This window comes from Rhinolophus hipposideros, assembly GCF_964194185.1.
Source record: "Rhinolophus hipposideros genome assembly, chromosome: X".
Taxonomy (NCBI): domain Eukaryota; kingdom Metazoa; phylum Chordata; class Mammalia; order Chiroptera; family Rhinolophidae; genus Rhinolophus; species Rhinolophus hipposideros.
The window spans coordinates 6,968,170-6,989,187 of record NC_138046.1 but is presented as its reverse complement, the minus strand read 5'-3'; the positions used below and the strand labels follow the sequence as shown (position 1 = coordinate 6,989,187).

Here is a 21,018-nt window from a genome sequence, read left to right as displayed (position 1 = left end):
CAGTGATATCAGTCATTAGAGCTAACAAGCCAATAGTGGAGAAAAAAAAATAGAACACCAGAAATCTTTGATTACTCCGGAAGAAGTCAGGAAGGAAAAAAAAAGGAACAAAGAACAGATGGGATAAACAGAAAAACAGTGAGATGGTATAGACTTAAGCTCTACCATTAAATGTAAATGGATTAAACAAAACAAATAAGAGATTATCAGACTGGTTACAAAACTAAGATGGAACCACATGTTGTTGATGAGTGCAGTTTAAATATAAAGACACAGATAGGTTAAACAAAAAGAAAAAAGTTATGCCAGAAACAAACTAAGCATAAAGAAGTTGGAATGGCTATATTCATACCAGACAAAGCAGACGTCAAAAGAAGGACTATTGGGGCAGCCGGTTAGCTCAGTTGGTTAGAGTGCGGTGCTCTCAACAAGGTTGCCGGTTCGATCCCCACAGGGGCCACTGTGAGCTGCGCCCTCCACAACTAGATTGAAACAACTACTTGACTTGGAGCTGATGGGTCCGGAAAAACATACTTAAATAAATAAAAGGTTTTTTTTTTTTTTAAAAAAAAGGAAGGAATATTACCAGAGATAAAGAGGGGCATTTCATGATAATAAAAGGGTCAATTTATCATGAACACGTAACAATCCTAAATGTGTATGCACCCAGTGCAAAACAGAGGCAGCAAAATCTGACAGAGCTGAAGGGAGAAAGAGACATTCCACAAGTACAGTTGGAGACTGTGGTATTTTCTCTCCTCTTCCAGAAAGAACTGCTAGGCAGAAAATCAGCAAGGACACTTAAGACTTGAACAACACCATCAACCTCCTTGACTGGACATTTATAGAACAACTGCAGAATATATACTCTTTTAAAATATACCTGGAACATTCACCAAGCTAAACCATAAAACAAGTCTCCATAATTTTAAAAGGAATAAAATCATAGAAATTCTCTGACCACAATGGAATTAAAAACACATAACAAAAAGATATCTGAAAAATCCCCAAATATCTGGGAATTAAATACACTTGTAAGTAGGTCATTGGTTAAAGTAATCACAAGGGAAATCAGAAAACATTATGAATTGAATGATAATGAAAATAGAACATGTCCTCCTGAGTAGAATGCAGCTAAAGCTGTTCTCAAAGGGAATTTATAGCTATAATTGCTTATGTTACAAAAAGGTTTAAAATCAAAGATTTAAAGTTACATTTTAAGAAGTTGGAAAAGATGAGCAAATTAAACCCAAAATGTTTTATTACTCCAAAATAAGTAAAAGAAATGATAGTGTGGAGATCAACAAAAAAGATGGAGAAAAATCAATGAAGCCAAAACTTGGTACTTTGAAATGATCGATAAAATGGATAAGCCTCTATCTAGACTGATGAAGAAAAAAAGGAAAGACACAAACTACCAATATTAGGAATGAAAGAGGAGATGTCCCTACAGAATATACAGACATAAAAGGATGATAAAGGGGGATTAACTTTATGCCAATTTAGATGAAATGGAAAAATTCCTTGAAAGACACAAACTACTAAAACTGACAAAGATGCAGAAAATCTGAATGGTCCAATAGCTAACTGAAAACATTGAATTTGGAATTAAAAACTTTCCCACAAAGAAAACTCCAGGTAAAGATGGCTTCACTGGTAAATCCATCAAACATTTAAAGAAATCAACAGCAAGCATACACAACCCTTTAAGAACATAAGGGTACACTTTCCATTTTACGAGGCTCTGATACCAGAAACAGATTATCAGACAACTGCAGATGAATATCCCTCATGAATATAGACGCCAAAGTTCTGAAGAGATATTAGCAAATGGAATTCAGCATTATATAAGTAACACATGACCAAGTGCTCTTTTTATCTAGGGAATGCAAAGTTGGTTTAATATTTGAAAATCAGTTGACGTGGTTCCCCACACTGACAAAATATACCTGTGACAATCCTATAGCTAGCATCAGACTTAATGGTAAGACACAACTTTGCACCTACCGTGCGACTGAGAACAAGGCAAGGGTGTCCACGTTCACCACTTCTATTTAACATCTGACTAGAGGCCCTAGCCAGTGCTATAAGAGAAGAAAAAGAAATAAGACAGATTGGAAAGGATGTGATAAAACTCTATATTTGCAGATGAAATGATTGTGTATATAGACTATCCCAAGGTATTTACCAAAAAACTGCTAAAGCTAATAAGTGAATTTAAGCAAGGTCACAGAATACAAAACTCAATTGTATTTCTATACGCTATCAATGACCAATTAGAATATGAAGATACCACTTACAATAGCATCAGAACCCATAAAATACATAGAGAAAATTTAGCAACCCATGCAATTACTGTTGGGTAGTAGTGTTGTGGATCTGCCACCAGTACGGTGGCTTACTTTGGAAACAAGAGCCTCCAGAGGATTTGGGGGGAGGGCCTGGTGTTTGGGGCTGGACAGTCAACAATGCTGAGTTGAAAAGCATTGGAAAAGCTTGAGGCTTTTAGTGCAACAAACTCCACAAGCATAGCCAGAGATCGAAACATAAGCTTTTATTACTCCAGGACAACTTGGACTCATCAATGCCTAGTTTCGTGGGGCATGTAGTGTGACTCATGATTGTGGACACAAAATCATTGTAAGCCTGTGCTACAGCCCTGGGCCACTTTCGAAGACAGTTACAGGAAACCTCACTTGCTTCTAAAACTGTGACTCCTATTTTTTTCCTCCTTCTCTGCCTTGTTCCCAAATTCTCGCCTTGGGGCTTCTTACTGTCTGCGTAACACAGGACTTGGGCCTAGGCGAACCTTGGGTAGTGGCCCCTCTGTCAGCATCAGTGCCTGGGCCTGATGCTTGGCTTGGTACCCGTCTGTAGCACCCAGGGCTGGCCTGGCTAGCAGGTGTCATAGTAGGCTAGGTCGCAGCTCCTTGGGGAAGCCTACAGACACTGGCCTGATGGGGGAGCTACTGGACTTTCTGGGCTGGCTCAGAACCCTCACTCCTAGCTAGTGGGCTGAACCCCAGGCGGCCACACCTCACTCTTCCGCATTACAGGCGGCTGGGAAGGCCGTGGCCTCATCTGCTCTGTTCTAGAGTAGCTGCTTTCCCCCAGGGCTTCAGCAAAGTACTAGGAGAGGGGGCCAAGGGCGGCTGCGGTAGGCCTGGTCTGCAAACGCCCTGCCCAGCTGTCAGAGGAGCCGGCTCCCCACTGCATCCCTCACTACCTGTGGTCCCACCCACCTTTCCTCTCTGGCCTGTGCAGCCAGCTGCCTTCAGACATGCATTCCTCCTCTACACACCCCTCCCACGACATTGGCTTTCCTCTCCCCTAAATGCTGGACTAAAGGCAGGCCTTTGAGATATCCTGCCCTACTGACAGCTTCCGGCAGCCGGCACAGGTGACTCTCAGCCCAGCCTGTGTCCACATCCCTACAGTACAGGGGCCGCCACCGAGGCTGGGGCCCCCACCCCTACTGCCCACGGGCTCCTGAGGGTTCGCGCGCCATGAGAACTTCCGACCATGAGAACTTTGACTTCTGGGTTTGGGGGATCTGCCAAGGTGAACAGATCAGCTCTGAAATTCATCACTCTCTTCCGGGGCCTGCGTGTTTTGCTGTCCCAGGCCCAAGCCTGCAGAAGGAGGAGGAAATGGCAGTTAGTGAATGGGAGGGTCCTTGGCTGCCAGAGGGCTGGTTCGAGGGCTGGGCCATCGCTCCACCTCAGCTCCGGGGATGCTCTCTGAAATGAGGGGTTTCTATTCCTAAGCAGTGCTTCTCCAAATAGCACCTGGAATGGAAAATGCCTACTGGGGCTTCGTATGTTCTGGAAGCGTAGGGGACACTGGCATCCCCAGGCAAAGGGAAGTTACTGTTGTCAGGAGAAGGTAAAGGAGCTGGGAAAAGAGCTTTTCCCAGAATACGCAAGGGAGGCGTGGGGGCAGGCTGGGCTTCTAGCCATTTTAGAAGAGGTGGGTGGCCTGCCTTGGCACTGTCCCACGCCCTCAGGAACAGGGACCTTGTCCATGCATGGCCAGAAAACACTGCTCTTTGGAGCGAGCACGAAGCAGCCATCCAGCTGCAGAGCGCACACAGCGTACCTGGGAGGGAGCTTGACGACAGCAGCTGCAGGCTGTCCAGTACCCCGTCCTCATACAGGGCCAGCTTCTGCACCATCTTCTGGCGGGCTGGGTTGATGACAATCTGCGGTGGCCGTGACGATGCAGAGCTGCCCAGGAGTGATCCTGGGGTGGAGAGAGCGCCCTCTTAGCTTCAGGGACTGTTGTACCTGGGAACTCCTTGCTGACACTGCTGCCCTCACAAAGTCTTCCCGGCCCCCAGCCTAGCTCCCTGCCCCGGCTCCCAGCTACGCTGGGGCCTGGTCCTGGACAGAGCCTGCCTTGTTCCCAGCTTTCAGGAAGCGAGCTCCTGGTCTCTTCTCACCCATCTGGGCAGGGGGACATGGTTTGGGGACAGGAGATAGCAGTGGGCAGTCCTCTGCACCCCTTTCCAAGGCCAGGCAGGCTACCTGCCCCAAGTCAGAGACCTGGAGCTTGCTAAGGACAGAGTGAGCTTAACGGTAGGCCCCAGGTCTCTCCTCCCAGAAGGCCGGGGGTGAGGAGTATGGGGCTGTTGCCAAAGAAGGTCCCGGGTCCCTATTCTGGGTACCTGTCCCTAGCTACCTTCCATAGCTGGGGGCTGGGGCTCCGGGCCACTCCCCCATCTTGACTCTGGGGCGGCGCCCCCTTGAGGACAGCCAGCTTGCCCGAGGGGTGCTGGGGCCCACACGGCGGCCCCCTCTCCAGGGCTGCCTGGCAGGGCTGGGCCTGGGGGACAGCTCGCGGTCAGGTGCCAGGAATGCAGGACAGCAGACAGGCCGGACACACTCTCATCACTCTCCACGGGCTGGTTGGGACCTTTCTGGAGCTGCTCTGTAGCCTGGGCTGGGGTTCCTGAGGGCACTGCCGGGGGCTGCCATGGGCTGGCACTGCTTGGGGCACTGCTGGTGGTGGACATATAGGAGTTCTCCTGTGGGGAAGGGGGGCCGTGGCTAGCAGTGTCTGGCCCCGGGGACGGCCCTGTCACTGCTGCCTGAAGCTTCTCCAGCCTCTCGTACACCTGCAAGGAGAGAGAGGGGTCTCAGGGTGAGGGGCCCTGGGTCAGGTTCTACCCTGCTACCAGGTAGGCCAGGGCTGGCCGTGAAAACCAGTCACATCCCTCACAGAAGACAGCGAAACTACAAGGCTGCTCCAGGTCATCTGTGACCTACCTTGGGGCTTGGGCTGCCACCCCAAACCCCCCACAGCTGCTCTGGAGGCTGCGTGGACCACTAAGCTGGCACACCCTACATCTGGGAAAGCTCTGTTCCTTTGTCCCTGCCACAAGGAGCACTGAGAGTCTACAGCAACCAAAGCTAAGGACTGATAACGGCTTCTGTCTTCTAGAAACTGAATCTCAGTGTCCTGCTGCCCTCAAATGGGGCTTCTCTATTCTCAACTGTCAAAGGGAAAGGCGGGGTGACGAGGAGGGAACAGAAAAAGGCAGATGCAGTGGCACGGTATACCCAGAAGGGGGCGCAAGAAAAGCCCTTTGCTTCTCTGTATACCAGGTGGGGTTCAGTGGGGCTCCAGCCGCCCCAGGCAGAATCAGAAGGGCAAGTGAGGAATGTCTGGAAACTCTGCCTCCAGAAAGAGGTCTTGCAGGTGCTGTGTTTGGCTCACTACAGGGCAGTGCCACGAATTTGGTTTCCAGCAGGCCACTGTCCCCCATGGGCACCTCAATTGCTTCCTGTCCCTCCCTTGCCAGGATACCTGGGTCATGGGGGGTCTCCTCTTAGCTCGGCGGTGTAGACAGCAGCAAGCCAGCTGGCCCAGGGCCAGGCCCAGCTCGGGTGGGCATGGCCCAGGCCTGGGGTCCACGTGCTTCTTGTAGATCTGGGTGGCAATCGGAGCAGCCCAGGCATCTGTGGCTGGACCTGCTTGGGGTGTGGTCTGGGTGCTTTTCAGGGCCAGCCCGGCCTCCTCAGCCTCTTCTTCAACCAGGTCTTTCTGTGGGACAGATAGAGTGAGCATGGCCACTGGGGGTGTGTGTGTGGTGTTTGTGAGTGTGTGTGTCTGTCTGTCTGTCTTCGGCCACATTCCGTAGGCCCTCGGTCACTGACGCCTGTGGTCTTTCTTTGGGTTGATAAAGCACCCACTGTGTGCCCAGTACCAACAAACAGAACAGCCTGGGCCTGCCTTCACAGAACAGACTATGGAGGGGAGACACGCCAACAACAAGCCTATAGAGCAATGGAAAACTGTGGTGGGGGCCCATGGGCCTTTTGACCTTGGCCTGAGCAAGTGGCACCTGAGTTGGGATCCAAAAGCATGAATTAGCTGGAGAGAGCAGAGCCGAGAAGGGAGTGTCCTATGGACAGGCACCCCAGGATGGAAACGGGATCCAAGGCCACGTTGTGTTCCGAGATGGGAAGGGCCAGGAGGGATCACCTGAGTGGGGGGTGGCCTTTCAGGCACTAGGACAGGCAGCGGGGAGCCTGGAGGACACAGAGAAGGCTGGTGATGATGGCAGGACCCAGAGAGTTGTGGCCTTCAGACATTGGGCCTTCACCCCAAGCACAATGGGAAAGCAGAGGGGCTTCCACGATCTCTGTGTTTTAGAAAGATTGCTTTGGCCGCAGCACAGAGAACAAACAGGAAGGATCCAAAGAAAACCAAAGAAGGACCCCTGAGGAGTCTGGGGCAGTGATGACAACATGGAGAGCAGCCCCACTGGGGGCTCCCGTCTGGCTTCCCGGTTCCAGACCTGCTGAGACCCGGTAATAGACAGAAAGAGCCCCAAGCCAGGAGAAGCAGCTAGAGGTGTACCAGTTGGTCAAGTGGGAAGAGCAAATGTTGACCGAACACGTTCTGGGCCCAGGAAGTAGCTAAGCGATGCACAGGCCTTAAGTCTGTTTGCACATGGGGAACGGGGCCCAGCAAAGAGTAGGGATTTGTACCAACAGCAGTCAAGCTGGGACTGGAACCCAGCTCTCCTGTGTTCTGGCCCCGCCTCAGTCCTTGGCGAGGCACAGAGGAACCAAGGGGTAGATGGGGGCGGCTCAGCCTTGCCTCCTCAGCGAGGAGCGTTCATCTGCAGCGTTCCCGGAGGGGCCCAAGAGAAGGCTTCCCGCAGCTGGCAAATCTCCGCCACAGCCTCCCACATGCCCCCGCGTTCTGTTTCCCGCTGTAGCTTCAGGTGCCAGAACACTGGGACTGCCCTGCTAGGACACCCTGTCCCCTGTCCCCAGCCCAGGTGGGGTCTGCAAAGGTCCAGTGCATCTACAGAAGAAAGACAGGTTTCTCCCCGGCAAGGTAAAGAAAGCTCTTTGGGGCCTTGCCTACTTTCAAAGATGACTCAGCAGCAGCAGAGGCTGGTTTCTGTGAGGTGCTGCATTCCAGACCATTCCACCCTCCAGGGCTGCACCTGTTGGCTGTCAGGAGCAGCACCTCCCTGCCCCCCTCTCTCCCTCCCTGCCAGCCTGCCTTGCCTCAGGAAGCTCACCAGATACTTGGTCTTGGCACCATGCGTCCTCACAGCCCGCTGGCCAGCCAGCGTCTCCAGAACTACCTGGAGAGAGGGCAGGATGGAGAGCATAGCAGTGGCTTTTGGGAGGGCACCGCCCCGGGCTTTGGCAGGGAGGGCCGTGTGCAGAGGGGGCTTGTAAGGTGGATGGAGTGGCGTGGCCCATGGATGGCTGGGTCAGGACCGGCTCCTCACAGGGACAGAGACATGTTATGGGACTCAAATCTCGGTGGTTTGGAGCATGGACTTGAAGACCTGCCAGATGGGTCTCTGGCTCCACATGGAATTCTCCAGGCCCTCCTGCCTTGGCCTGGCTGCAGCTCCCAGCCCTCCAGCCAGCAGAGGGGCCGTGGCTCACCACGCCGAAGCTGAAGGTATCGGTGTCCACGGCCAACCTGCCGGTCTTGATGTACTCCTCAGGCAGGTAGGCCAGGGTGCCACGCACGGTCCGAGTCCGGGCCACAGTGCTGCTCTGGCCAGGGGTGGCCCCTGCAAAACGGCTGAGACGGGCCAGGCCGAAGTCTCCTAGTTTAGGCAGCAGTCTATCATCCAGAAGGACGTTGGAACTTGGGGGAGAAGGGAACCGTGTCAGCCAGGCCCTGGCCCCAACTCGCTCTGCCCCCCCCCACACCTGCCTGGCCCTGACGTCATCGGACTTCGGACTGCCAACCCACATCCTGCTCACAGAAAGAGGCTGGTGCTGCTGGAACATTCCAGCTTCCTGAGAGGCTCCAAGCAAGCAGAACCCAGTGCACCCTTGCACAGCTCGGCCCCATCAGTGGGGCGTCCTTGGACTCGCTTCCACACCTGTCCCATGCCAGTTACTCGTTACCCAGGGTTCCTAGCTCTGACGTCCCGTCCCAGGGCTGTACCATCCCCACCTCTGCCTCGAGCAGGAGAGGACAGACCTATTCTCATGGGGGCCCTCAGGGCAGGGTTCCTGGGGACCAGACGCTCTGCTGGTGGAAGGTTTGGGAGCATCATGGGCTTGCCATGGACTCCGCTCCTGCAGCTCTCAGGGGACACAGGCGACTAGCTGTTTCCCCTCCTCACCTCTTGACGTCTCCGTGGATGAGGCTGGGACTGTCCTGATGTAAAAACTGAATCGCCCGGGCGGTGCCCAGAAGGATGTCCAGGCGCTGAGGCCAGGAGAGTGGGGAGCAGGCCCGGGCCTGGAGCAGCAGAGGGAGCAAAGGGGCACAGGGGGCGCTGGGCGCCACCATTCCTTGACCCCAACCCTCCCTCCACCTGTCACCACGGGGTCTGGACAAGCACTTCACTCTCTGGGACTGTTTCTCCTTCTGAAAAATGAGGAGCAAAATCTCCATGAGTTACATTACAAGAGGAGAGAGATTAAGCTATTCCACTGCTTTGTAAAGCATGCGAGGAAAATGTCTGAGGATATGCTTTCCGGAATCATCACAGAATTCAGCGGTCCTCAGTTCCTGAAGTTCATTCATTTGCCCCAGGGCGATCAGGACGTCTTCGGAGGCTTTCTCTCTACTTCCCCCAACACAGTGTGCAGTTCGCCCTTAAGTCTTGTGGGTGCCTCGCTAGACAGGGCCCAACTGTGGGTCCAGACAGCGCAGCCTGCTGCCACTGCCCCATTTCCCCAAGAGCAATACTGACTAAACCCTTTTCAGAGGTACCATGGGCCCAGGCTCCTGGGCACACAGGACAGCCAGGAAGAGGCCATGGGAAAGAGTTCTGGGGCAAATGGCATCCCACCTTGGGCCAAACCCTGAGCCTAGGCCCTGCCTGCGGTGGGACCCACTCACGGAGGCTGAGAGCTCAGGCGCTAGGCCCCATGCCCCACACCACTCAGACGCAGTGCGTCGGGGGAAGCGTGCCAGGCCAGGTAGGACTACCTGGAAATGGAGGCGGTCTTCCAGGGAGCCATTGGGCAGGAAGCCATAGACGAGGCAGTAGTAGCCGCTTTGAGCACAGTAGCCAGCAAAGTCCACGATGTTCGGGTGACGAAACCTGCTTGGAAAATTGGGGCCTGAGTGCTCCGCCACCCAGTCTCCACCGCGCATTCCATATGGCTGTGTCGGTTGGGGGTGGGCAGTCCCTGCTGGTTTCTCAGCTAGGCTGGGCATGGCAAGCTTCGGGGGCTTGAGGGAGCCAGGTCCCGTGGTGCGTGGTCCTAGAGGAACATCCTAGGCTCACCGTGACAGCTGCTCCACTTCTGTCAGGAAGCTCTGCTTCACAGTGGTCCACTCCAGGTCTGCGTCCTGGAGCCCCCAGGGAAAAGGGGGGGAGAGGGGCAGCATGAGGCTCTTGCAGCCAAGGTTCGATGGCCACTCCCAGTGCCATCTGTCCTGGGCCCAGAACAACCAAGGGGCTGGGGGGGGCCTTGAGCTGGGGAATCAGAGGGCTGAAGGAGCTGTATGGGAAGCAGGGGGGAGGACCAGAATAGTGAGGGTCTGCTGCCGGCCCTCCAGGGCCCTCGCTGGGATGCTACACCCACCTCCTTCAGCTTCTTCACTGCATACACTGTGTTCCTCAGCACAGCCCGGTACACACACCCGAAGCCACCCTCTCCGATCTTCAGCTCCTCTGAGAAGTTGTGGGTGCCCTGGGAAATCTCATGGAGGGGCCAGCAGAATGGAGAGGGGTGGGTACCTCGCAGGAGGGACACTGGGTTCCCTGGGCTCTGCTGTGGGAAGAGACCCCAATCAGGTAAGGTCCTGTCTCCTCCTCTCTGCTCTGGCCACAAGGTACCTCCATCCCAGCTGCCTCCCAGCTGGCCCTGCTGGGCTGGCTGGGGATCCCTGGTGTACCAAAGACTGGGTTTCTTGTTACTTGTTTAGAACCTCTCCTGGGGGCAGGACCCACCTACCTTGGTAGAAGGGGATGGAGGTGGTGGTGGTGGTGGCTGGAGGGCAGCAGGGCTTGGGACACGGGCGAGCTCAGGCCCAGAATGAGTTTGGAAGCCTGGAAAAGCTTCACAAAGATACCAGTGAGAGGCAGGCAGAGACCAGGGGCAGGATCTACAGGCACGGCCATGGGCAAGGTGGTCCTTTTCTCAGGTCCGTCAAGCCCAACACTAGGGCTGTCTTACCTGGGGAGAGGAGAGTGGAGGCTGACGACTGCAACTTCCCGGGGCTGGGGGCCTCTCCTTCAGAGGGTGCAGAGATGCTGCTGGGTCTCGGGGCGGTGGTGCTGGAGGGTGGGAGGGGGGCGGGAGGGTGCCCTGGGACGTCAAAGAAAGAAAGGATGGTTAGGCCCAGGCAGGGGGAGGGGCCCCGTGGGAGGCCGCCGGCCCTGGGGTCCTGGGGTCCCGGAGCCGCGCACTCACAAGCCGTGATGATGTCCCGCGCGCGGAGCAACTGCAGGTGCGTGAGGATGCGCACGAGGTCAGCCACGCGGGCGTTGCGGTTGATCCAGGGCCACAGGACGCTGGCCGTGCGCTGCCCGGAGCGTTCGCACAGCCGCAGCTCGGTCTGGTCGCGAACGATCAGGGCGGCTGCGGGGTGGCGGGGGTGTCAGGCTTGGGCGCTGGGTCCCGCGCGCCCCCCGCCCCGCAGGTCCGCCGGCCCGACGCCACCCACCAAACTGGCACCAGTCGCTGGGCTCCAGGGCGTCCATCACTTTGTAGAAGCGGCACATGACCCAGGGCGGCACCTCGTACAAGAAGTGCTGTGCGCCCGGGGCCGCGGCTTCCTCCGGGCCCGGCCCCCCGGCCATGGCCGCCGCCGCTGCCGCCGCCGCCGGGCCGGGGCCTCTCGGGGCCTTTCGGGGCCGCGGCGGGCGCGGGCCTCGGCCGGCCGGGTCCGCGAACACTGACTCACTTCCCCTTTAAGCCGTCCTCGTGCGACGCCCGCCGGGGCGGAAGGGGCGGTACCCGAGACTCCGCCATCTTGCCCGCTGCCGCGGCTGCCGCGGCCACCGCGGCCCTCGGCCACACGGGGGCGCCGCACGCGGTCCCTTCCCGCGGAGGCAGCGCCACTGCGCGGGGCCAGGCGGGCAGGGCGGGCTTCCAGGAGGAGGGGTCGTCTGAGTGGGGCTCTGAGGGATGGAGGAGAGCCGTTCTCAGCAATGAGGACGTCAGCCGCTGGGACGTCCCTTTAAGACGTTTCGACTTTATTTGGAGACAGTGGAGAGTCGTCAGAGATGCTGGAGTGACAGGGTCAGATGGGGGTTACACCAAGGCCCCACTCCCACCCTCTGCTCACTCCCGTCAGCTGGCCCTGGGGTCGGGAGCAGGGAGAACGGTCTGGAAGCTCATAGTGTGGCTGCCCCGGCTCGGAGCATTTCCGCCCACCTCCTGTGCCCTGGATCCCATCTTTTCCGCTCCTTCAGGCACCGGCATCAGCAATTCTTACCTCATCGCAATATCTCCCACTCTTCCTTCTTTGCTGGCTCCTTCCCACTAGCACAGGAACCGTGCTTGAGTCTCTTAAAAACAGGGTTTCAGCTCCTGTTGTCCCTCTTCCCTCTCGTGATCACGTTTCTGGCTCAGTTTGCGCTCCCCCTGCAAGGGTGGCAGAGGCAGGCCTCTCTCTCCCACCCTCTTTTCTGAAGCAGTGGCCAGGCACCAAGCTCAGTTGGACGTCTTGGTCATATTTGTCTCTCTTGCCCATTCCCATAGTGCTCTGCAGCCTCCATGGCTCTACTCCGCATCAGCAGCCACTATGTTCCTGTCTCCTCCCCATGGGACCACTGCCATCACTACTACCTCTTACCTGGATGGATTTGGCGGCTCCCTCGTGGCTTCCGTGCCTCGTCTCTGCCTGGGTGCTGCTCCTCTGGCACAAATCAAGCCACAGGGCTTTTCTGTGCTTCCTGGAGCCTTCTGATGGGTCCCAGCTCGTCACTGCAGCCTCCATGGCCGTCTCCACGTGGCCCCACACACCCACCTCATGTCTAGCTCTGCACACACCAGCAGCCTTAAGCCATCCAGAACTCCTTATGATTCCGAGAAGGCGCCAGGCCTTCTGTGTCCACGGGTCAGCATGTGCACTTTCCTGGCCGTCATGTGACAAAGTTGAGCTCAAACAGCTCTCCAGGTGGAAGTTAGGGTGAGAGCTCCCTAGGGCCCTCTGGCAGAGCTGTCTGCAGCCCCCACTGTGCCTGGCATCTCCGGTGCGCCCTTCTTAAGCCTCCCCCAGTAGAAGGGGAAGACCCAGCCAACAGTACCAGGTGCCTTCTCCTTTTGTTTCTCCAGCTAGAGGCATGCTTGTTGCAAGGTAACACTTCTTCCCTGACCGTCCATCCCCCTTGTCCTCTCGATTCTGACCCCAGAGGGCTCCCCACCCCAGGTTGTCCTCCCAGGGACTCAGGGATGTTTGCAAAAACCCGTGCCCAATATGGGCGTCCATTGGAACCTCTTCCCAGAAGTTTCAGCCACTCCCAAAGAGGGGGCCGGCCATACCGAGGATGGGAATCACCATGCAGACACACACACACACTAAGCATTAAGGGGAACAGACGCTTGGCCCTACTTGCTCACTGCTGGACTGCAGCTCCCTGCACAGGCCTGGCACACAAGAGATGCTCAGTGCACACAGGCTGAATTTCAACCCTTTGTTTTAACGTTTAAGGCCAGGACTTTCGAGTGCACCTTCTAATAGGTGCGTCCACATTTGCGCGTGAAGCTGGACAGGGAGCAGTTGTCCCCTCCAACCCAGCAAGGGCCTGGTGAGGATGACTGTGTGGGCAGGCAGCTCCTGAGAGGCCAGAGCCTTACGGGGAAGCCAAGGAGCACAGGCAGGGTGTGACACCTGCAAACCCCAGTGATGACAGCGCCCCCCCTTGGGCAGGGAGCCAGTTCAGCAGAGGCTATGGGAGGGTCTCAGGTGGTAGGCACAGGAGGAGCCTGAGCTGGGAGTGGGCTGTGTTTTTCCCAAAGCACCTGGGCACATCCCGACCAAAGAGCCACCTCTACCGTGGCCCTCTGGAACAGGGAGGTTGTGCCGCTGTTCTGCAGCCCGCCTGCCTCTTGACCTAGGACACGGCGGGCAGATTTGTGCCAGGCCCTTCCCAGCCTGCCACCCAGAGCTTCCCCACACATGCAGGAGCAGTGTGCCTGGCAAGGGCGGCCTTGGAACCCCCAAGGGGAGGCAGTGTATGGAGCGGGCTGCCCTCTCCTCTCAGGGCGGTCCTGAAAGTGGCTGGCTCTCCTCTGTTCAGGGACAGCCAGACCGAATCAGGAAACACACCACCGTGCTGTCCTGTGAGCTGTCTGATAATGAAAGCCCAGACCTTGAGTCACTTTCACAGAGAGATTTATCGAGAATGCTAACAGCACAGGATACAGTACTTCCCAACAAAAGGTGCAAACGCGTCACTTAGAAAGGCATGCTGAGTAGTCTTTGCTTTCACACGTATTAAAAAACTTACAAAAATAAAATAAAACTGCGTGCTGCCCATCTTTTCAAATAGTAAAAGAACCTTATGAAAAAATCACTTGATTTTACAACAAAAGACACAAACGGACATTTTTATGTAAATTTATAAGGCAAACTCTTTATATAATAAATAGGTTACAGGGATTCAGTGGGGGGTGTTTTTGAAACGTATACAGGTACATTCAGACAGGTTTACTGAAATGGTACAAATTTCCTTAATAAATTGCCTTTTGTTTTTAAATATATCAGTGCTTTCAGTCATTTGGCTATACACAAAGAACCTTTTTTTGAACACTACAAAAAAGCAATCAATATTTTTTGTTTTTTAAAACGACCTACTTATTTCCTAAAGTAATTGTCCCAAAACACAAAAACTGAAGGTGAATGTGATAGAGGGCTTTTTGAGATATCTCCAGCCAAGTCTGTCCTGGGCGGCTCCCCGTGCCTCACGCATACCTCTCCCACCCTCAGCCGGGCTTCCCTCTGCACAGGGTGGCTGGCCTGTGTCACCGAGACTTGGGAGGGGGCAGCCACCCTGCCTGGTTCTACCCGCTACCAAACCTCACGTGCAAATGGTCACTACAGTGAGCACTACCCTCACCTTCGGGAGGAGGCGCCGCCTGGCGCGAAGTGAGCACATCTCTGTCCGTTCCGTGAACCCAAACCAACGTCTGGTGGGGGGAACAGCTTCTGAGAAGGATCTGGCTTTGCCATGGAAAGGGAAGGGGGGTTCTCACGTCCAAATTTTGCTGGGAATTGGATGACAGCTAAGAGAGCGCACCCTCCGCATCTCATCACACGAGATGGTGGGGACTGAGAGGTCACGTTAGTGTGGGGCGCTGCGGGACGGGGTGGGATGTGATGGAGATGTCCTAAACGGTAATGCCCACTACCTGGCCCGTCCAGAAAGAGCTGCGTCAGGCGAAGGGTGGCCAGTCTACCCCGTCAACATATACCTGACCTGTGGTCACAGCAGAGGAGGTCTCCAGGGAGATGCCCACCGTTTGTCTGAGCCACGGCCGTTCAGGCCCACCCCAACCTCCTCCTACCAAGGCCAGGCTGGCCCTGCTCACACCCTCCTGACTCCCCTCGCAGGAACATGAACCTGTCTGTTCTTAAAAATAACAATGATGCCAATAATCTTGGGGGGGAAAAGGCAAAAGAATCCACCGGGTGGAACAAGACCTGGTTTTGCTCTGACTTTGAAAATGGCAACAACATCAGCTATTCGGTCCGCTGGCATAGGCTTAACTCCTTTGGGTGGCTTCTGGCTGATCTGAGCAGGGGTCATCTCTCTGGATCTCCCCTCGTGGGAGGGGACATAGGACAGCCCCTCGCATCTTGGTCACCATCCCCACCCTCCGAATTCTTTTGTTTGTAAAGAAAAGGTGTCTAGAAGCATTTGTCTCTGGAACAATTACTTTAAACATGGTTACAATACAGACTTCAGTTCAAACACAGAAGAGATTTACTTAGCAAAGTTCCTTTCACCCACCAAAAATTACACAAATATAAGCCTCAACACCACAGTTAAGAGGACCAGTAGAGAGAACCTCATGTTTGGAACACAAAAGGGGAAATAAAAACCAAACCAAACCCAAACAGAAAACCCCCAGAAAGACGAGGGGCAGGTGAAGGGGGGAGGAGAGCTAACACAGCACACGTTACAGTGTCCGGGTACACAGGAGCCCAGCGCGAAGAGAGGGCTCGGCACACATTGAGTAACAGTCCTGGTGATATTTGGTCATATATTCAACTACTGACTCTGGAGCGGCTGTTATTGATTGAAGCAGTGACAAATCAAACGGAAAAGGAGGCCTTGGTAGCAAAGGAAGGAGCAGGCTTCAAGTTCTGCAAGCCTTTTGCACTCCACTGTCCAGCTCCCCAGAAACACTCAACTGGATGGGCCCGCTCCGGCCCGGCGGGGCGAGAGGTCACAGGGTGAGGCTAACTCGGGCGCTGATTTTCACATTTCCGTCACAAAGCATGCACGTGGACACATGCGGACACCCACCTGTTAGTGGCCAAGCATCAGCGGCAACGGCCTCCTTGCCTCCTTGGTCCCAACCCAGGTGGGGTGGGCAAGGACGTCATGACCCACCGCTAATACTGAACACAGGCTGGAGTGGGCCCCAGACCAGGTCCTTCAAGGGGCCCGAGGGTAGCCCAGCCACCCAAAGGGCCTACGAGTGTTTCTCTTTCGGATTCAGGCCTCAGAAGTAGTAATGACGCAGGGAGGGAAGCTTTTGGCCCTGGTGATTATAATGCTCTCTGCTTTGGAAGAACAAGTTTCTGGATTTTTTTTTTTTTTGGTGTTTTTAATTACTTAAAAAACGATCAAAAAGAACTGTTACAGCTAAACTCTCTAGCAGATATTGCTCATTAAGAATTACAAAAGCAAATGCAATTACTCATAGGATGGGGGAGAAGAGAAAGGGACATTTCTGGAGTCTGCTACCTCCTGGAGGGGACCCACTGGGCTCTTCTATGTGGTTCTGGGGTCCCTGGCATTGTACCTGGTGTGGCTCACACATTCAGAGATGTGACGGGCCTCCCGTCCCCCCTCCAGACCCCGGGACTCGGGCAAGTGGGAGTCCTACTGATGGGGAGGCCTGCTGAGCCGACTCTCCACACGTGATCACTCTGACCGGGTCACTAGAAGGAATGCGGGGTCAGGCCACCCCTGTGGACTCCAGCTGCCCCACCGAGAGGTGGAAGGGGACCAGGCGGTGCCAACTACATTCTGGACATCGCGAGGGCAAGGGAGCGCTCGCGCACCCACCCACTGAGGTGAACTGTCCTGCGGCACCCTGGGACCTCTCTCACAAACACGGGAGAAACAGTGCAAAACCCCGGGTGCTGCCTGGAGCCTCCTTTGCTTGGCACAGGGAAGCCCTTGAAAGAAGCGAGGAAAGACCACGGATCTGCTTGGACAGAAGAAGTGACCAGCAGACAGATTTGTCGTTTTTTTTTTTTGTTGTTTTTGTTTTTTTTTTTTTGTTGTTTTTTTGTTTTTTTGTTTTATTTTCCCTTGTCCTATGCTATGGTTATCAGAAATATTGTAATTAAGCAACAGGTATAATTTTAACAGGTCTTTTTTTTGTGTGGAGCCACAAGCAAAATGAGTTTATAATTGTGCAATATACAGATATATATATATAAAAATTCAACTGCTTTGTGTGTCTAGTCGGTGCATTAAATAAAAGGGACAGAAAAACTGAAAGCAAAACTAAAAAGCAAAACAAAAGCCCAGGATAGAGGAGACCAAGCAGGCCTATGCGTATAGTCTATAAGATACTGGATATAATCAGGGTCACCAGGAAGAACAGCTTTGTCACTTGACACACAAACACTGATGGGAGAGGGACTACCAGTGGGCAGGAGCCAGAAACCTCTTGGCCTTTTCATCTCGTTTTCTCTCGCTGCTGAGCAGGACTTGAGAAAAGGTAAGATAGAAGGGGGAGCTTGGGGAGCAAAGACAATTTGCAAGTTTCATAAATGCTCTGAAACTCAAAGGCCAGATTTCCCCAGTGAGGGTCTTGGCTCTGCTGGTGGTGGGTGGGGGAAGCACCTGTCTTCACACCCACCCTCCCTCTGCCCCAGGGGCTCTCGAGGCTGAGGGACGAGGGGGGCACACACCGCAGTGAGTGCTCAGGCCTCCGTCCTCACCTCTGAGTTCAGATGGGAGTGCCGCTTTACCAGGCCCTAGCCCCCAAGGAGAGCAGAGCAGGCGGATGTAGTCAGGGGACAGGCTGTTCCACAGGCCAAGGGGGAGACATCACCCTCTCCTTCCTAGTTAGCTGGGCCCTAGTTCCAACTCGTTTTTTCCTGACAAATCAGCACTTCGGGTAGGCTGTGTGGGGATGAGAATGGAGCAAGAAACAGGTGGCGCTGGGGAGTGGAAATGGCTCAGGCCTTCACGAGTCCCTGCTGAACACTCAGCTTCTCACACCAAAAGCTGGGCTCCTGCAGCTTTGGGACCAGGCGGGCTGTAACCTCCAGGCCGCCCCACAGGCCAAGACGGCAGCTGAATCTTCAGGGACTGCTACCCAAGGAGAAACGGGCTCGCCAGTGACAGGATGGCCCTGAGTCTCAGAGCCAGCAGCTTCGGGCTGGAATCCCCTTCGCCTGCTGCGCTCACCACACATCACGTCAAGCTCCAAGTATTCTGAGAGCAGCAAAAGCTTGCTCTTATTCATTCAGAAACAGCGAAATGTAATTTTCTGCCAAAGATTCTCTAGGTTTTTCCTTCGGAATTGTTGAGAACCGGTTTCAGTGTTCACTTTTTCCCCCTTTAATATGTAACTTCAGACCCTGGGGCAGGCAGTATCCTAGTGATTTGTAACAATTAGGCCTTTTCTAAAGATTGATCTAAAAGAGAAAGACACAAAAATGGAGAGTCAACAAACCCCTCCAAGAGCGGACAGGCTCACTGACCGAGAGAGCGAAGATGGGCCCTTGCAGAGAGCAGAGTAAGAGTGTGACACTGACATGGCGGGGGCATGGGGGCAGCGGCTTGGCCGACAGGCCTGGCGCCGTGGTCGTTGCGCTGCACTTGGGGTCCTGGCTAGGCAAATGCCCGTGGGGCTCTAGACACAGCTTGCTTCCCGAGGTCTGGGCCACGCGTCCTAGACTCCATGCGTCACTTGCACCAGGAAGCAATCTGGGCAACGACAGCGGCTAGGAATGGATGCACAAAGGTCTTCTCCGAGAACCAGTACCTGTAACCGCCACTGACCCCGCCAGCTCAGAGAGCCGGGCGGGAACGCCCCTCGCTCCACGAGATCCAGTCAGCCCCACCTGGTGAGTTTAGTTCATAACCTTTGCTCCTTCCTGGGCTTGAGCTGCTTCTTCAGAGTTACTTAAAATCCAGAGTTCCTGTCAGCTAAGGAAACTCCTTCCCCACCAAACGTGGGAGTTCGTTTCTGGCTAGTACCCTTTTACGATCGCTGTGACAGCAATAACAAGCTGGGCTGCTCCGGGTCCCACTACCACCGTTCGTGGCCTCTAGCCTGGAATGCTGCCACTGAACAGGCCGTTGCCCGCACCTGCACAGGGGGGGTCTCGGGAGTAGAAGGCAGGTGCTGGCGGTGGCCAGTGATCCCAGGCCACCACGACTTTCACCCTCCAGGGAGCTGAGGGGCTGGGTCCTTGACTAGTTTGGCACTGATGGACTGGGGACGAGGCATTTCTAGGTGTCTCCTGTGCCAGCAGAAGGGAGCCGTACTAGAGCCTGGCTGTGGCCCCGTGGCCCCAGTTCATGACAGTGTCAAGGCCGGTGATTCCACTGATTAGGACAAGCCCGTGACGGGCAGGCAGGGCTGGGCCGGGCATTGTAGGAGGAGCTCGAGGACATACAGAATTCTCTAGAGAGAGGAGGTAGTAACTAACAACTAGAATGAGGGTTCGGGAGACTGAATGCGACTTTCTGTGACCTTGGCCCACGGGGTTCCGAAAGCCATCGGTCAATTCCTGTACTCTTCGCACAGTCCCTAAAAGATGTCCCTCAATCTTTGTGGTGTTCAAGTACACACAAAATTGAGGTCACACCCCAAAATGGGCCTGACACAGCTGGTGAGAATCCCAGGGCTTAGGCTTTCCCTCCAACCTCCTGTCAACCTGACTCCAGGACAGGGGTGGCATGGGAGCTGCAGGGTCCCTGCCCGCCAGGGTGACAAACTGCCAAGGCAGCCTGCTTAAAAGGTGACTCACTCGTGATGCCTTTATTTGGGGAAGAGAGAATGTGGAAGAAGGGGGGGGGGAGAGAAAACCCTAAAGAGCCTCAGGCACCGCCTGCAGCTTTGCAACTCTAGGGGAAGAAGCTGGGGAGAGCTAGGGGGCCAGACAGAAAGAAACGACCCTTGAAAGGCTATGTTCTCGACCACCAATGCCCAGTCAGACCCTGAATAAACAAACTGCCACGGGTGAAAGGGTGGCCTGGTGGGCCCTGCACTCCTCTTCCCAGGACCAGATGATACCGAGCTGATGGGGAGGGCAGCTCCTGACATTGTTCCCAGGAGCCACATTTCACTGGACTAGGTATAACGCATAAAAACCCCACCAACCAAAACGGACGGCATCTCTGTGACAAACTGCCTGGATGCCGTGCTCAAGTGGATAAATGCCTTTTGGGGGTGTCGGGAGTGCAAGGCCACTGTGGGGTCAGGAGCCTTTTGTCCTTGGAGGAAGAGGGGTGATGAGGGACTCATCCCCTTCCTCCGACCCCCCCTTCCCTTCCTGGGGAGGAGTCAGAAGTGAAGCCCAAAGGGTTGACAGCAGAGCGGGGCTGGTTGTGGGAGTTGCTTTTGCAGCATAAGGAAATGGATACAAAAATGCTAGAAAGGCCAGCTATGACTCTAGAAACTGAACGGGGCAAACTCCCTTGCTTCTAACCATTCCGGAAGAGACAGACACGGTTTTTTCTGAAGCTACTGATCGGAACTGTCAACTATGGTTCCTGATCACTAAGGACTGGCAAGGAAGTGCTAGACGGTTTCTAGGATGTTTCACTCCTTCATGGTTACACCGCAGTAAGGAAGCCAGGGGACAATAACTGAAATACACAAGACAACACGCACTTGACAGTTCATGGCAGCAGCTCACATGGGACGTGCTTGTGGGTGTTTCTGTAAGCATAAGACTGCTGTCTCATTTGCTACTTTGATAAGGTACTTTTCAGTTGGACAGATTTAGATATAAGAGACATCTCTGTAAACACAGAAAAGGATATACCAATATGATGAAGATATGCAGCTAGATAAGGACTTCCTGAACAGAGAGGTTGAAAGGACGGGATCCCACAGCAAACCCAAGCCTCTGAGCCCGCACGCGACACCCCTGGCGCAGATGTGGAAATGTGTGATGTACTGGCCCTACCCGGTCTCCAGCAAGCAGAAGCCAAATGTTTTCTATTAGAAAAGAACTTGTGGTTAATGGAGGAACCTGGGACGGAGAAGGGGGACCCTAGGCGCTGGTGCCAGCTCAGGTCTGGGGGGGCACCTGCACTGCGCTAGCAGGGCCTGGCAGAGGCCGAGGTCAGGGCTGGGTCTCGCGATGACTCTGGCAGGCCACGGCGGGGGGGTGGGGGGGGCTCTGTGCTACCCT

At 54.7% G+C, this 21,018-nt stretch overlaps 1 protein-coding gene across 2 annotated transcripts; it reads right to left on the bottom strand.

Annotated features, from left to right (window-relative positions):
• Positions 1-2,539: 2,539 nt before the first annotated feature.
• On the bottom strand, positions 2,540-11,330 carry IRAK1 (interleukin 1 receptor associated kinase 1). 2 transcript variants are annotated; one of them, XM_081042975.1, is made up of 14 exons: positions 11,116-11,330; positions 10,863-11,030; positions 10,626-10,757; positions 10,404-10,507; positions 10,032-10,220; positions 9,731-9,795; positions 9,430-9,544; positions 8,615-8,733; positions 7,920-8,127; positions 7,541-7,606; positions 5,809-6,045; positions 4,681-5,116; positions 4,099-4,242; positions 2,540-3,632 (listed from the first exon to the last, which is right to left on the bottom strand). In XM_081042975.1, the coding sequence occupies exons 1-14, from the start codon at positions 11,249-11,251 to the stop codon at positions 3,571-3,573; spliced, it is 2,181 nt and encodes a 726-aa protein (XP_080899101.1). In that variant the 5' UTR covers positions 11,252-11,330; the 3' UTR covers positions 2,540-3,570. The 2 variants fall into 2 exon arrangements, with proteins under 2 accessions (XP_080899101.1, XP_080899102.1); XM_081042976.1 differs by having other exon boundaries at positions 10,032-10,217.
• Between the last annotated feature and the right edge of the window lie 9,688 nt (positions 11,331-21,018).

Bases quoted from the DNA above. Each gene is read 5' to 3' on its own strand.
- IRAK1 (XM_081042975.1), bottom strand. From the start codon at position 11,251: ATGGCCGGGGGGCCGGGCCCGGAGGAAGCCGCGGCCCCGGGCGCACAG. The intron at 9,796-10,031 runs GTGGGTGTAGCA...TGGGGGCTCCAG, and splicing joins CAGTGAAGAAGCTGAAGGAG to GACGCAGACCTGGAGTGGAC. The intron at 8,734-9,429 runs GTAGTCCTACCT...CTGCTGCTCCAG, and splicing joins AAGACCGCCTCCATTTCCAG to GCCCGGGCCTGCTCCCCACT.